At 58.1% G+C, this 15,681-nt stretch overlaps 5 protein-coding genes across 5 annotated transcripts; 3 read left to right on the forward strand and 2 right to left on the reverse strand.

Moving 5' to 3' along the window:
• Positions 1-2,905: 2,905 nt before the first annotated feature.
• On the forward strand, positions 2,906-4,769 carry CBS1 (Cytochrome B translational activator protein cbs1, mitochondrial; the record flags this gene model as incomplete). The annotated part of the gene is made up of 10 exons (XM_028641185.1): positions 2,906-2,952; positions 3,005-3,175; positions 3,243-3,260; positions 3,330-3,396; positions 3,453-3,513; positions 3,577-3,664; positions 3,728-3,836; positions 3,888-4,500; positions 4,556-4,627; positions 4,690-4,769. 10 exons carry the CDS (start codon positions 2,906-2,908, stop codon positions 4,767-4,769), a joined length of 1,326 nt encoding a protein of 441 aa, XP_028494739.1.
• A 1,961-nt stretch (positions 4,770-6,730) lies between these two features.
• CNA1 (3',5'-cyclic-nucleotide phosphodiesterase (PDEase) (3':5'-CNP)) lies at positions 6,731-8,704 on the forward strand (the record flags this gene model as incomplete). Its single annotated transcript, XM_028641186.1, has 4 exons — positions 6,731-6,902; positions 7,044-7,633; positions 7,709-8,634; positions 8,689-8,704. The coding sequence occupies 4 exons, from the start codon at positions 6,731-6,733 to the stop codon at positions 8,702-8,704; spliced, it is 1,704 nt and encodes a 567-aa protein (XP_028494740.1).
• Positions 8,705-9,233: 529 nt separating this feature from the next.
• D7B24_007070 (uncharacterized protein) lies at positions 9,234-10,277 on the reverse strand (the record flags this gene model as incomplete). Its single annotated transcript, XM_028641187.1, has 2 exons — positions 9,234-9,261; positions 9,322-10,277. 2 exons carry the CDS (start codon positions 10,275-10,277, stop codon positions 9,234-9,236), a joined length of 984 nt encoding a protein of 327 aa, XP_028494741.1.
• A 730-nt stretch (positions 10,278-11,007) lies between these two features.
• Positions 11,008-11,520, reverse strand: D7B24_007071 (uncharacterized protein; the record flags this gene model as incomplete). The annotated part of the gene is made up of 2 exons (XM_028641188.1): positions 11,008-11,298; positions 11,365-11,520. 2 exons carry the CDS (start codon positions 11,518-11,520, stop codon positions 11,008-11,010), a joined length of 447 nt encoding a protein of 148 aa, XP_028494742.1.
• A 483-nt stretch (positions 11,521-12,003) lies between these two features.
• ECM16 (putative ATP-dependent RNA helicase DHR1) lies at positions 12,004-15,597 on the forward strand (the record flags this gene model as incomplete). Its single annotated transcript, XM_028641189.1, has 1 exon — positions 12,004-15,597. One exon carries the CDS (start codon positions 12,004-12,006, stop codon positions 15,595-15,597), a length of 3,594 nt encoding a protein of 1,197 aa, XP_028494743.1.
• Between the last annotated feature and the right edge of the window lie 84 nt (positions 15,598-15,681).

Here is a 15,681-nt window from a genome sequence, read left to right on the forward strand (position 1 = left end):
GCGGCCATCGCACGTGGCGGAACACGTGTTGGTGTTCGGTACGGTTGCACGCGCTGGATGTCGGGGAACGGGTGATAGGGGTCAACCTCGCGCTCTGACCGATATCGGACAGGAGAGGATGTCAAGTTACCGTAAGCTTGACGACATCTTGAGCTTTCTTGTGACGCAACTTGGTTGGGTAGATCAGGCATTGCCCTGTTTGGCGTGATTTGACCCATCATGGTGTCACTCTCCGGGTATGGCGCCGTGTGGACCAAGGCGGCTTCCCTTTGTCTCTGGCTGGATTGCTGTGTGGTCGAGTAGGTGATACTCACCGGTGCCATGGTTGGATGAAGGCGGCTTCCAACCGAGACTTGTTCGACGTCTACTTCAGGCGGTAAGGGTCCCTTGAAGTAGAGCAATGTGCGACCGATGGCAAAGAGGAATACAAGTATACCGAGCGTCGCAGTGAGTCCTGTTATGACATCGCGAGGCACAGGCTCTTTGAAACCGTTCGAATATGTCAAAACGACAGTGACAGAGGCCACGACCACGAAGAAGAAGAGAGTCGGAAGTGCCTTATCGGTAAGGTCGCGGACTGATCTGTGAAATGGCGGCATGTTGAGATGTGCTGTGACGGAAGGGGGGAAAGGTCGTCTTCGTGTGCCAGACCGTGACGCCCAAGATGGCGGAGAGCCTTATGTGAGGTTGATCTATTTGATCTCGCGATCCTTTGTGATCTTCCATGTGGTTCCAGGTATCGCACTCGGCGGCAGGGACCTTGCTGCGTATTCAAGGCCATTCTTGAAGCTTCTGGGAAGCCTTTCGATGACACACCATTGGTTCCTTCGGCTAGTACCTATGAAAAATCGCGTGCCTTGAGTGAAAACTTTCGGGATGAGACGGGAATAGAATTCCAATATGCTGCTGGTAACAAAGGTCCCAGCTTCAAGGACTGCCATGTTGGCCTCTGTGTGACTTTGGTCGTTCGTACTTCCCTACATGTCGCTTGTTCCACACACTCAAAGGCACCACTGAGGCGGGCTTCAAGACGGGCGTGTCCGGCAGCTCGGCGCGTCCTTCAGGTGTGGGTATAAAGGGAAAGCCATTTGGCAGCAATTCGCCTGGTACTTCGGGGTAGTTCCAGGGGTGGGCTGCGAGTTCAGCTAGGCAGGTTTTGCCGTCGATCTCGGCCACCGAGGTGTAAGACGTTGACTTTGATGACATGAAGTGTGAATCGGGCTTTGGTGGGGGAGTCGGCCCTCGGCGTGAGTACCGGCGTCGTTTTCTGACACAGCAATAGTAGAAGAGAATGGCCAACGCGAACACAGCTGCTCCCATAGACGCGCAGGCGATGACTACAGCGGTCTTGGAGCTTCCAGAGTTTTCGGGTGGCTCTTCTCCTAAATTACTGGGATCCGAGGTAGGCTCTCCCGCAGGAGCCGTTGACAATGTACTGCTGCTTTCAACAGCAGGCTCTGAAGAAGGGAGGTTGCTTTGTTCTGTGATGGTGCCCTCCGCGGATGGGGTTGCCGACACAGAGCCAGACGACGCCAGCGTTGACTTCGGTTTCTGGACAGGGAATGTCACCGAAACGGCCAAGTCTTCCAGAACTCCGGATTTCTTGGGCATCAGAGTGGCATATGCATTTTGATCAGGATCCAACTGGCAAGTCGAGCCCCGTTCATCCGGCCCACTGACACAGACGAATCCATGAGGGCAGCACTTGTCATCGCACGCTGGCAAGCTCTGGTGGAGAGCCATGGTCATCACAGTGGCGTCCGGGTAGACTCTCCAGTTCTGCAGGTCGATGTTGCAGGAAAGAGGTGCAATGGCGGTACAGTCGCTCCCTCTAGGGCAGCAGATGCCGGTTGTGTTCGCCGCTGTGACAAGGCAGGTTGAATCGCTGTCGCAACACATGTCGCCTTCAAGTCCGTTCCCGCATGGCTTGTAAGTGTCGAACGGACATTGTGAAACAGCATGCTCGCGCGATCTGAGGTGTTTGATGTCGATTCGGAATGCTAAAGCACCATGCAGCGTAATCCAGAAGAACAGACTGACGCTGCTTGAGAGTGTTGAAGACGGCATGGTGCCCTGACCATGGGGTATCGAGAAGAAAAGCGAGTGGAAGCATAACAGAAGATACAAAAATGCCAGAGACAGGAACACAAATTAAGCATACTCATCGATGGCAGGGCAGTCCTCTTGAGCATTTGGTCAAGCGGCCCTGGTGAGCCTTCAGCCGGTCCGGCTCCATCAAAGGTCCAACTCAGGCCAGCAGCTTGGTCAGGAAACAAGTCTGTCAAGGGCAGTGGTTGGTCCCGACACTCTGGATCAAACGTCTATTGAGCTGCATCATGGTGTCGCGACCTTGGGCGGCTAGAAGCCACTATCCATTGGGTCAGTAAGCGGTCGCGTAGAATCGACCATGATGCGGTTTGCAAAGCCAATGCAGCATGCACGACCAGCGTGTCACGGCGTCTAATTGTCTGGCATTTGACGAGGCGACGCCGCCTTGGCAGGGACGCGATTAACGGCCAACCGATCTGCCTGCGAGTCTGCCTCGACTCTTGCAAGCGAGGTGCATGAAGACATGACGAGCTTCGAGACGAGCCGTGCCCTTCGAACTTGACGACGCTGTGAAGAGCAACAAGGGCTAGAGGCACGACGGAGGTTAATAGACACAAGAAAAGGGCGTTGCCGAGGCCTAAAATGGCCGCTAACAGCCGGCCGGGGCGATGCGGACCCGCAAGCTGGTCTTGGTCGAATGCCCCCGGATCAGAGCCAAAAGCCCAAAGCCCAGTAGTCCGATGATCCGATCGGGCCATTCCATTGCGGGGAGAGCTGTTATCAAGTAGCTTGGTGGCGCTGGTCTTCTTCCTCTCTTTTGCTTCATTGTGATTGATAACCTCGTGATCTTGCCTTCATGCTCGTCATGCTTCCCTCAATCAGAACAGCCAAGACACTCGCGGGGTAAGTTAAGACAGTCTAGCACGATTGTTGCATTGACTGACACTAGATGCAGAGCCGTTGTGCGTCCCTTGACACTGCGCAGTGTAGCTCGACCTGCATGCATTGCCAGACTCTCGTCAACGACAGCTCACCCAACAGACGCTACCCATTACGATGTCCAGCTGCGTCCCGACGGTCTTCGTGTTCGAAACTTGCAAGGCGAACATGTGAAGAGAGAGACCCTGTAGGTCGCAGGCCCCTCTCTCCTGTTACACCCGATGCAGGCTGTCTGCTGACCTGATTCTTCCTAGGCCGCATTTTTGGCTGAGGTATGTTTGACCATGTCAGGGGATGAACAGTGACGCGGTGCAAACTTCGGTCCTAACGTTTGGACGCAGAGATAACTGTCGCTGTGAGAAATGCGTCAACCAACAAACGATGCAACGTAACTTTGAGACTTTTGCAGTCAGTTCTACCGCATGCCAATTGGTTCGGGTGTGCTGATTCATACCCATATTCAGATCAGCGAAACAATCCGGCCTGACAAGGTGACGCCTGGAGCTGAAGGCCTCAGCATCAAGTGTGAGAATCAAATCAGACTGACCATGCATTTGCTGTATCCTTTCCAGGCCTAACGGTTTGCAGGGAGAGGAGACGGGCACCAGAGCTTTTATCCTTGGAAGTTCATCAAGCACTACTTGAAGAACGATCATCGTAGCTCTGAGGATGTCGAGTGAGTTGTTTGCCTTATCAGGTCTCCGTGACTTATTTTTCTCCAATTGCTGACAGCCTCTAGACAGCGCCTGTGGGGCGCCGATATAGATATCGATCGTCCTGTCGTCAGTTACCAGGAACTCATGACGCCCAATAATGAGTCCGGAATCGCCAGGTTGACGAATCTGATCGTGAGTTTTTGCGTGCAAGTCACGTCACGGCACCATGTTGACCCCAGACAGCGCGAGAACGGCTTCGTGTTCGTCAGTGGCACGCCGTTTGATACCCCCGATGCGACGCAAGAAGCGCTCGAGAAGATTGCCTTCATCCGGGAGACTCACTATGGCGGGTTTTATGACTTCATCCCTGACATGGCCCACGCCGACACAGCCTATACCAACCTCGCCCTGCCCGCCCACACGGACACGACGTACTTCAGCGACCCAGCTGGCCTCCAAGCCTTCCATATGCTGTCTCATGAGGCACCCCCAGGCGCTCCGGCGGGCGAGCTCGGCGGCAAATCGCTGTTGGTGGACGGTTTCTACGCCGCCAGCATTCTTCTCGAAGAGGACCCTCAGGCGTATGAGATCTTGTCCAAGGTGAAGCTGCCATGGCACGCCAGCGGTAACGAGGGCATCACCATCGCACCCAACAAGCGGTACCCCGTGCTAGAACTGGACGAGACGACCGGCAAGCTTGCCCGCGTTAGGTGGAACAATGACGACCGTGGAGTCGTGCCTTTCGGAGAGGGCTACTCGCCGGCGGAATGGTATGCTGCGGCACGCAAGTGGGATGCCATCCTTCGGAGACCTGAGGTCGAGTACTGGGTGCAGTTGAACCCTGGCCATTTGCTGAGTGCGTGAGACCAACTTCCCTTGCTCAGAAATCAGAGCTGACGAAAAGATTGCAGTCTTCGACAACTGGCGGGTCATGCATGGAAGAAGCGCGTTTGAGGGTCGGAGACGCATGTGCGGTGCATACAGTGAGTTCCCCATGCCGGCCTCAGCCACATCCTGATGTCACATTAACTAACCTGGTCTTGAGTCAACCGAGATGACTTCATCTCGAGGTGGAGAAACACCAACTTTCCTCGTGAGGATGTCCTGAGCCAAGTCGTCGGGTAGATGCTGTCCACTGTAAACTCGCCGGCGTAGGTGCATTGGGAGGGGGAGGACATTCAGCTTCGCAGCAGATGCGTTTCCAAGCTATGTAGATAGCCGGATTCTAATTGACTTGAATAGAAATTGAATCTGGGGTAGGATTCTGAAGCTAAACATGCTCGTGTTTCCAAGAGGCCTGCGGCATGAGTAGGTGCACTTGCGAATAGGTAGATGGATGGATGGTGATGCAATACGAAGGAAGAACAGGCCGCGGCCGCTCCTCTCACACCCTCAGCCACAACAGAGCCTCGTCGATAACAGCCAGCCAGGCCAGCCACAGCACCCGCAAGGCAATGTGCAGGTATCACCTACCTAGGTAGGTAGACATGTCACATTGTGGGTATTTGGGCTGGTCAACAAATTGGAGTCAATTGGATTTGAGGCAGTTTGTGCCAGGGTTTGGATATGCAACTCGAGACACAGCACAACATTGGAGTTTGGGTCGCAGGACGATGTGTGCAATGCTGTCTGCCGAATTTGTATGGGCCCTCGATGCTGGCATAAGTAGCAAGACAGAGTCAGTTGCTTGTGCCATCTCTACAAAATACCTGGAGGGTGAGAGAAGACCTCCCATTCTCTTGTGGCAGACAGTTGGACACGGCGGACCCTAACCCTCTGTCGATCATTAGGGCCATTGGCTTGTATACGAGAAAGATACACGGGGCAGAGACACGATGTGCTTGCCTGAAAAACTGTAGGAGGTGATAGTGAGAAGGGTCTGAAAATGACTTGCATGTTGGAAGATGCACAGATGGTGGTCATTAAAGAGTCCTGAGAAGCGTAGAATTTCACATGTTGCTCACAGGCTGGAGAGCCTTGCGTGGAGATCGCAATCCCCGATCCCCGAGGCTCGTTGCTGGCAGCTAGCCCATTATGGAGCCACAATGCGATGACATGATGAACGGAATCGACATTGCCTGCCTTTTCAGTCGACCGGCTCTCTCAGTCTCTCCGTTGAGAGTCTCTCCGTCGAGTAGTGGTTGGGCATTTGAGTCGGACCTAAAGAGAGAGCATCACTCATCTCCAGGCAGATGGCTATGGATACTAGGTAGGTAGATAGACCAAGCGCCCATGACGAAATGGGGGTTGCACAAATCCAAGCCACAGTCGTCGGAGCAGGTACGCACGTACCCTCGTACCTTCGTACCGTTACCCACCGGGCTCACCTTGTTTCTCCTGACCCTGGACCCTCACTCTCTTTGCCCCCTTTGGCTTCGTGCGTGCCCCCTTCCTCTTGCCCACCCCCTCCCCTTCCTGCCCCTCTTTTTGCTCCTGCCACTGGTCTCGCCTCGCCTCCTCGTGCTCGTCTGTTTGCTACCCCGGCCCCTCCAAGCCCACCATCGTCAGCAGCAGCAGCAGCAGCAGCAGCAGCAGCTAGGTACCTTAGTAGGTGAATAGGTACCTAGGTAGGTAAGTTAGGTAGGCGGCACTTCAGCACAGCCAGCACAGATAGTGCTTGCTGACCTTACCTTCTCGTCTTTGGGTGGTCCCCTGGTCCGCGCTCCAGCCAAAGTTACTCGCCCCAAGTTCCTCGCCCCCCCTCCTGTGGCGGCCTCTTGAACCCGACCTGCAACTCGAACCCGTCACCTCGAGCCTCCTCCCCATCGCAGCCCTATCACACCTACACCTACACCTACACCTACACCTACGCCGGTACCTCCCTGCCTTGGTTCGCCCGCCGCTCTCAATTTCGCCCGCTCGTGCCCAACCACGCGACCTTTCAAATCCCGTCCCTCTCCCCTTCGCTTGACGCCATTGCGAACTTGATTCACCTTGCCTAGACCCGCGTCGACTCGACTTTGGACTCGGTGCTGGTATTCCCTCTGGACTGCCGCTCACCGCGCCCCTCCTGTTCGCCAGCTTCTCGAGGAGCCTTCTGCACCCGACCAGGCCAACCCCTCCTCCGCCACCCCAAACCGCCCGCCATGGACACAGACAATCCCGGCACGCCTACCGGCACCGATGCCTCTCGCAACCAGCAGGTCGATAATGCCATCCGTGCCATTCGCGAGAAGAAGCCCCTGCCCGAGATCGACTTCACCATCCATACCATGGAAGATGGCACCCAGGTGAACACCATGGAACGTGTCTGCAAGGGTAAGCACGACTGAATTGATGCTCTGTCCTTGTTCTGCTCTTGCTACTTTTCCCCCGCCCGCCTTCCTGCCCCTCTTGCCTGCCCCTCTTGTATTGTCATGATCATACTTGCGCGACCGACTCGCTAACTCGTCCCAATAGATGTGCAGGCCCCCGCCATGCAGAAGCCCACCGACGAGCAGTTCTTCCACGACGAAACCCACAGCAAGCCCGACATTAACTTCCTCAAGCAGCACTTCTATCGCGAGGGTCGCTTGACCGAGGAGCAGGCTCTATGGATCCTCAAGAAGGGCACAGAGGTTCTTCGCGCCGAACCCAACCTGCTCGAGATGGATGCGCCCATTACCGTCTGCGGTGACGTCCACGGCCAGTACTACGATCTCATGAAGCTCTTTGAAGTCGGCGGCGACCCCTCCGAGACCCGCTACCTCTTCCTCGGTGACTACGTCGACAGGGGCTACTTCAGCATCGAGTGCGTCCTGTACCTCTGGTGCCTCAAGATCCACTATCCCAACTCGCTGTGGCTGCTGCGCGGTAATCACGAGTGTCGCCACCTGACAGACTACTTCACCTTCAAGCTCGAGTGCAAGCACAAGTACTCCGAGGCCGTCTACGAGGCCTGCATGGAGTCGTTCTGCTCCCTCCCCCTGGCCGCTGTCATGAACAAGCAGTTCCTCTGCATCCACGGTGGTCTGAGCCCCGAGCTGCACACGCTCGATGACCTGCGAACCGTAGGTCCCAGCCCCTCCCCTGGCTCGTTGAAGCGAGTGTCGGTCTGCTAGCCCTCGCATATTGACATGTCGCAGATTGACCGTTTCCGTGAACCCCCTACACAAGGCCTCATGTGCGACATTCTGTGGGCTGATCCGCTCGAAGACTTTGGACAGGAGAAGACGAGCGATTACTTCCTGCACAATAACGTCCGAGGCTGCTCCTACTTCTTCTCCTACCCCGCCGCCTGCGCGTTCCTCGAGAAGAACAACTTGCTATCCGTCATTCGTGCGCACGAGGCCCAGGATGCAGGCTACCGCATGTACCGCAAGACACGCACCACTGGTTTCCCCAGTGTCATGACCATCTTCTCGGCGCCCAACTACCTGGACGTTTACAACAACAAGGCTGCCGTTCTCAAGTACGAGAACAATGTTATGAACATTCGCCAGTTCAACTGCACGCCTCACCCCTACTGGCTCCCCAACTTTATGGATGTCTTCACCTGGTCGCTGCCCTTCGTCGGTGAGAAGATCACCGACATGCTCATTGCCATTCTCAGCACGTGCTCTGAGGAGGAGCTCAAAGAAGACGCCACGCCATCATCCACCTCGCCGGGCCCCGTCTCACCTCCCCTGTCCTCGGCCGCCGCCGTCAACATGGACCCCGACTCGATCGAGTTCAAGAGGCGCGCGATCAAGAACAAGATCCTGGCCATCGGGCGTCTGTCGCGCGTCTTCCAGGTTCTGCGCGAGGAGTCTGAACGCGTCACGGAGCTCAAGACGGTCTCTGGCGGACGTCTGCCTGCCGGCACGCTCATGCTGGGTGCCGAAGGCATCAAGAACGCTATCAGCACGTTCGAGGACGCGAGGAAGGTCGATATCCAGAACGAGAGGCTGCCGCCGACCCACGATGAGGTCGCCAGGCATCAGGAGGAAGAGAGGCGGCAGAATCTCGAGAAGGCTGCCGAGGATGCAGCCAACGACAAGAAGCTGCAGCAGCTTAGCAGGAGGCTCAGCACGTGAGTGATTATGCTGTCTTTGGCGTCTTGATGCGTTGCTAATTGTGGCCCTAGTGATCGCAAGCGATGAAAAGAATAAGCAACATCTGCGGGGCCGGATGCACACCGAGGGGTCGTGAACGAAGGGCAAACGGGAGGACTACAACGTGGGGACCATGGCACCAGGTATGACTGCGTATCAGAAGGTGGGCTTATCGTTCTGCATGCAGAGACGGTTGTCTCTACGGCGCACGGCATGCTTCCGATGTTTGCTTGGAACCAGGAGTGATGAGTTATGAAGACAGCATAAACAGGAATGCCCACTCTACAGGGGACGGAATGCGTCTCGCTGTCCATGTGTGGTGCAGCCGTATGGGGATGTCCGTTGTTGATGAATGTGTATAGGCTCTGCGCAGGCCTGGCTTCGGAGGAAGTTGAAATGTGCTGGAATTCTCCCCTGCTTGCTCGTACATATATATACTGCCAATAGCAACCCGACAGTACCAAATACCAACCGCGCCGTCAAGCTCCATGGCAGGTAGGCTCCGCATCCCGCCTCGCCGATCCTCCTCCGTCGTCACCGTTGACCCTGTTCATGACGTGCTCTACCATCAGTACCCTTAGAAAATGGCGAGGATGTTGGGCGGACTGTGGATTGATCAGCCGTCTTCTCCTCGAAACATGGCACTGTTCAGAGGCTAAACTCACCTGGCCACACCGCCGGGCACATTGCACACCTCGCTCGCGACGAAGAAGCTCCAGCGCCCCTCCTTGCGACAGTGCGCCGCCAGGGCCTCGAGGTCGAACAGCTCCCCGATGGGACACCCCCAGCCGGCGAGCAGGACCTCGTGCATGGCGTAGTCGAGCTTGGTGGGCCAGCACTCGAACGAGGGCTGGTCGCCGGCGACGGCGCTGAAGTTCTCCCACACCCAGCGCAGCGTGTCCTCGCCCTGGCGCAGGCCGCCAAAGGTGTGCGGCAGCGTCGCCTGCAGGGCCTGCAGCTCGTCCTTGGACTTGGCGGCGTGCGCCGCCATGAAGCCGGTGCGCGTCAGGAGAATGTCGCCGAAGCGGACCTCGGTGCCCTGGGCGGCGAGGCACGCGCGCAGGTCGTCGACCGACACGTCGTCGTGGCCAAAGGCGTCGTAGTCGCGGCCCTGCGCGAGGCGCCAGGCGTGGAAGTCGACGAGCACGCCGCGGCCGACGATGCCGCGCTCCTGCCAGGCCTGGATGCCGTTGACGGTCGAGCGGGCGCCGTGCTCGTCGACGCCGTGCACCTGCTCCATCGTGACGCCGTTGTAGAACCGCCGCGCCTGCTGGTAGCCGTAGTGCCGCAGGCCGTCCCACTGCGACGAGCTCTGCGAGTTGAACGTCCACACGTCGTCGTTGATGAACCGCGGCGTCTTCTGGAACATGTCCTGGTGGAAGGCGGCGCGCGAGAAAAAGGTCCCCTGCGACTGCGCGTCGAGCGGCCAGTTGAGCGACACGCGGAAGCCCGTCCTGATCTCGTCCCGCGCCGCCGCCGCCACGCGCTCGTCTGTCAGCCGGTTGAGCGTGCCGAGCTCGTCGCTCTGGCCGTAGAGGCCCCAGGCGGAGAAGGGCGGGTCGTTCGCGCCGAGGGGCAGGCTCTCGAAGGGCGGGATGCCGTTCTCGTTGAGGTTGGCCATGTTGGGCGGCGTCTGCTGTGGCTGGGATGGTCGGGCGGAATCCTCTCTGTTCGTTCAATGGAGCAATGGCAATCGCACAGGTGGAAAGTGGCAAATACAAAATGGGCGCCCGGCGAACAAGGTCTATTGAAGGTTGAGCAGCATGTCGAACAGCAGAGAGCAGCTGCCGAGTTGCCGTTCATGGCCTTCTCCGCATGACGTTTTGCCTCGCCTGCGGTGTTCTACAAGGCGCTCGTGGAACTAGCTGTTTCCCACCCCCTCCCTTCTGCTCCTCCTGTCTCAATCCCCACAATCGGCCACGCGACGTCGGCAATTCGGGGTATTGATGCAGTGTTGGGATGAAGCTCTGGCGTGTGGATCGCAGCACGTTGGGGGAGACCCGACGGATAAGTGCAGAGGAGGTTTCGCGACGCGCAGCTCCTTTGTACGCTTTATCCGACGGAGCCCCCTCGACCCGACCGGATTTGCGAGTGACTGGCGATTCGCTGCGCTGAACTCAATGGATAGGCGGCACCGAATGCAGCCTTGCAAGTCGCTACCAGTCGCTGCCCCGTGCTCTCGTTGCCGTTGCATCCAGAACTTCGGTATAATGAGGGTCGAATTGTATGAGGAACGAGTTACAAGCTGCTCGGAAATATGCTGCAGGCTCTCCATCGTGGCGTGCAACAGAGGCCCCCACTGTATACGAAGAACAATGCAGCATTCTTTCGACAGTAAGTCTGGCGACAGCTCACAGCACCTCCTTGATGAGGTCCATCGTGTCGAAGAAGGCCTCCCGCGCCGTGTCGACCTTCAGCAGGCCGAGGCCCAGCACCAAGGTGCGACGGTCCTCGGGGTCGCGCAGACTGATGAGTCGCGCAATCTGGGCGGCGTAGAACTGGCCCAGCGTCTCCCTCTCGTCGCCGCCGCCGCCGAGGAGCGTCGTGGCCGTGAGGTGCGTGGAGGGCAGCATCCCCCTGCTGCTCGATGACAGGTTCATGTCGACCATGTCTGCTGGCGAGGGCAGGATGGGAACGTGGACCTAGCATTTGTGAGTCCTTGACTTTCTCTTCACATGCGTAAAAGGACGGTTGGCAGGAAGACGCACCCACTGGGACAGCCTTCCCTCTTGGGACATGGTGATCATGATGCGGTCGGAGAACCAGACCGAGTTGGCCTCTGTTGCGACGCCATTGATGGTGCCTAGAGCCTTTCTCGTCTTCGCAGGGAAGCTCTGTTCCCTGGCCTCTTCGTTGGTATCCATGGCGACGTTCAAGGGACGGTGAGCTTGTTGGATTTGGGTGTATGGCAGCAGACGGCACTATTCAGTGAGAGCTGTTGCCTGTACTGGAGCTGTCGGTGGGGGGCTTCGTAGTGACTGTGGCCCCGCCATCTTGATTAGACCGCGCTAGTCTTGTTTCGACGGATAAGAGGGCGGTCATGCCTGGCAGAACGTTTCTCGCCCAAAAATTTCCAGTCGCTGCTGCTTCACCGGGCTGCTTGCTGATGGATGGTGTTTAATAACGACCAAGCAGCTCAAAAGATACCAAACGGCATGCGCGGCGCTGCCTTTCTCCCTGGACCATTGATTGAAGCGGCATCGGATTAGAACGAAGGAGCAGCAGGGTCTACACCACTGAGCATTCTCACCTCCTCTTAATCCCGCCTAGACTGGCTCTCACCTCGAACCGAGCCAGCTCATCTCACACCCCCATCCACCACCACATACCACCCACCAAAAGCCAACATGGCCAAGTTTGTCCCACGGCAGCGCAAGCACAAGGTGCTGGCCCGCGAAAAGGCCAAGGAGAATGCCGTCACCCCGCTCGACGCCGACACCAACGCCGAGCAGATCGACCCCGAGGAGAGGCGGCTCATGCGCGAGAAGAAGGAGCGCATGAAGAAGGAGCTGCAGGGCGACGTAAAGGTCAGCGGCAAGAAGGCCAAACGTCTCGACAAGTACATCGAGAACAAGCTGCGCAAGGACGAGAACCGCGAGATCCTCGCCAAGCTGTCGCAGAGCAAGATTGACACGAACCTGTTCACCAGCTCCAAGACCATCGGCCAGGGCAAGGAGACGAAGAGGCAGGCCATCAGCCGTGCCATGAGGGAGAGGAAGGCCGGTGTCGAAGTGGACGAGGACGGCGACGAGATTTTGTTCGAGAGGCCGCGGCAGCAGGACTCTTCGTCAGCTGAGGAGAGTGAGGATGACGAGCCGGCACCGATACCGGCCCAAAAGCCCGCTTCAACGCCCACCGAGGCTCCCACAACAACCACTGCGCCCCAGCCTTCTACGGCAGCTGCAGGCTCTGGTCTGAAGAGGCCGCTCGATCTGGACGAAGCAGGCAGGCCGGTGCTGCGCAAGCGTCAACGGCGCGGAGGTGTCGAGTCCAAGTTCACCATTGCCGAACCGGCAAAGGGCGACCTAGAGGAGGAATGGAGCGGTTTCAGCTCCGAAGACGAAGCCGCCGGCGGTGCCAAGCTTGGCTCTGCCGACACCGAAGAGGATGCTTCCGAGTCTGGATCCGGGGACGACTCTGATGAAGATGACGATGAAGAAGAAGACGGTGAGAGCGCCTCCGATGAGGACGACAGCAACAGCGACAGCGGTAGCGATGACAGCAGCTCAGAAGCGAAACCCTCGGCTTTCAAGGCATGGGCGACGGCACAGAGGAACGAGGCTCTAGGCTTCAAGCCGGCGAGCGAGTCGACGCAAATACTCGACGTTCCCCGGCCAGACAATTTTACACCACGCGCTGCCGAGCATGAGCCGCTGCCAGAGGAACTTCAGCCCTCGGTCAACCTCGCCCGCAAGGCCTTTGGCGTGACCGTGACAAGAACGCCCGAGATTCAGGAAGCTCGTCTCAAACTCCCCGTCGTGGGTGAGGAGCAGAGGATTATGGAGGCCATCCACAACCACGACATCATCGTTGTGTGCGGTTCCACCGGTTCCGGAAAGACGACACAAGTACCTCAATTCCTCTTTGAAGCAGGCTACGGCTCGCCCGACTCCCCGACGTCGGGCATGATTGGTGTGACGCAGCCGCGTCGAGTTGCCGCTGTTAGCATGTCAAAACGTGTGGCTGAGGAGATGGGCGATCACTCTGAGCGTGTCGCCTACCAGATTCGCTTCGAGGGCACGACGAGCGCCAAGACGGCCATCAAATTCATGACGGATGGTGTGTTGCTCCGAGAGATTGCGCAGGATTTCTCGTTGAAGAAGTACTCGGCCATCATCATCGATGAGGCGCACGAAAGGAGCGTCAACACGGACATCCTGATTGGCATGCTCAGCCGCATCAACAACGTCCGCCAGGAGGACCAGAATGGTTCATCGCCACTGAAGCCTCTCAAGATCATCATCATGTCGGCTACCCTCAGGGTCGAGGATATGACGCAAAACTCCCAGCTATTCGCAACGCCGCCGCCGGTCGTCGAGGTCGAGGGTAGACAGCACCCTGTCACAATCCACTTCGCCCGCAGGACACGACCAGACTACGTTGATGAACTGTACAACAAGATCAGCCGGGGTCACAAGAAGCTACCTCCTGGAGGTTTCCTCGTGTTTCTGACGGGCCAGAATGAGATCGTGCAGCTGAGCAAGAGGTTGGAGGCAGCTTTTGGTGGTCTGACCTCGGCGAGCGGCCCCAAGGTGCAGATCTCCGCGAGCGAGGCGCCGATGGAGGTTGAGGATATTGAATTTGGTGACGTTGACGACTTTGACGCTGGAGAGATTGACGATGAGATTTCAGACGGCGAGGGCGACGAGGACGAAGACGAAGAGTTCAAAATTGAGGAAGAGGGTGAGACGGGCCCCTTGAAGATGCAGGTGCTGCCACTCTACTCTCTCCTGCCAACGCGCGAACAGATGCGTGTCTTCAAGGAGCCGCCAGAGGGCACGCGACAGGTCATTCTCGCAACCAACGTTGCCGAGACGAGTCTTACGATCCCCGGAACGAGGTACGTCTTCGATTGTGGCCGCTCCAAGGAACGCCAATACGACGAGGTCAGCGGTGTCCAGACGTACGCCATCGGATGGGTCAGCAAAGCCAGCGCAAACCAGCGATCTGGTCGCGCTGGTCGTACGGGGCCCGGTCACTGCTACCGCCTGTACTCGTCGGCAGTGTATGAGAGGGATTTGCCTCAGTTCTCTGAGCCTGAGCTCTTGCGCATGCCCATTGATGGCGTCGTGTTGCAGCTCAAGTCCATGAACCTCTCCAACGTAGTCAACTTTCCCTTCCCGACACCCCCTGACCGAGCAAGCCTCCGCAATGCAGAAAGGCTCCTCCACTACCTGTCAGCCATCTCGACCGAAGGCCAGGTGACGCGCATCGGCTCGACCATGTCCATCTTTCCGCTGTCGCCGCGCTTCGCTCGCATCCTCCTCGTCGGCCACCAGCACGACTGTCTCCAGTACACCATCGCGCTTGTGGCAGCGCTGTCGGCGGCCGAGGTCTTCATCCCCGAGAACCAGGCGATCCCCTCACTCGAGGCAACAGAAGACCACGCGCTGCGCACCAACGCCGTCGTCGCGGCCGAGGACCGCCAGGCCACGATCCGGCGCGCGTTCAACGGCGTGCAGCGAAACTTTTGCTCGCTCGACGACAAGTCGGACGCCATCAAGCTGCTGCAGGTCGTCGGCGAGTACGCGCACGAGCCGACCGAGGCGTGGTGCGAGAGCCACTTTGTGCGGTACAAGGTGCTCAAGGAGATCCAGCAGCTGCGCCAGCAGATTGTCGAGCTGCTGCGCACCAACGTGCCGTCGTTCCAGAACCTGCGGTTCCAGGACCGCCTCGACCGCCCCACGGACAGGCAGGTCGCCTATCTCAAGCAGATGGTGGCTGCCGGCTTCATCGACCAGGTGGCCATCCGCGCCGACAAATCGCCCACGCCGCCAGAGAACGCGCGCAAGCCCCGCCGCGCCATCGACGTGCCGTACCTGCCGCTCGTGCCGCTCGGCGTCGGCGCCGACGTTGACAAGTTTGTCTACCTCCACCCTTCGTCGCCCCTAGCGCATATGAGCCCCCAGGAACTGCCTGAGTACGTCGTCTACGCGTATCTGCAGCGCGCGACGCAGGGGGTCGACCCGACCAAGACGCCCAAGACGAGGATGCACGCGCTCACGGACGTGACGGGCGGCCAGCTCGCCGGGCTGGCCAAGGGCACGCCGCTGCTGACGTACGGCAAGCCGGTCAAGGAGGTCAGGGCCACGGCCACCGAGAGGGAGGTTTGGGTCGTGCCATACCTCAGGGCCGAGGGCGTCGGGGGCAGCGGCTGGCCTCTGCCGATGAAGAAGGTGATTGAGAAGAGGGAGGTTGGCAAGGGCTGGGTGGTGCAGTAGGGCGGTGATGTATATGGTTGCGTTGAGGCTGGGTTGGGTACGTTTCCGTCATCTAAGCGGGCTGTTACTGGCGAATTATGTCTA

The sequence above is a fragment of the Verticillium nonalfalfae genome, assembly GCF_003724135.2.
Source record: "Verticillium nonalfalfae strain VnAa140/NRRL 66861 chromosome Unknown scaffold_54, whole genome shotgun sequence".
In the NCBI taxonomy this organism is placed as follows: Eukaryota; Fungi; Ascomycota; class Sordariomycetes; order Glomerellales; family Plectosphaerellaceae; genus Verticillium; species Verticillium nonalfalfae.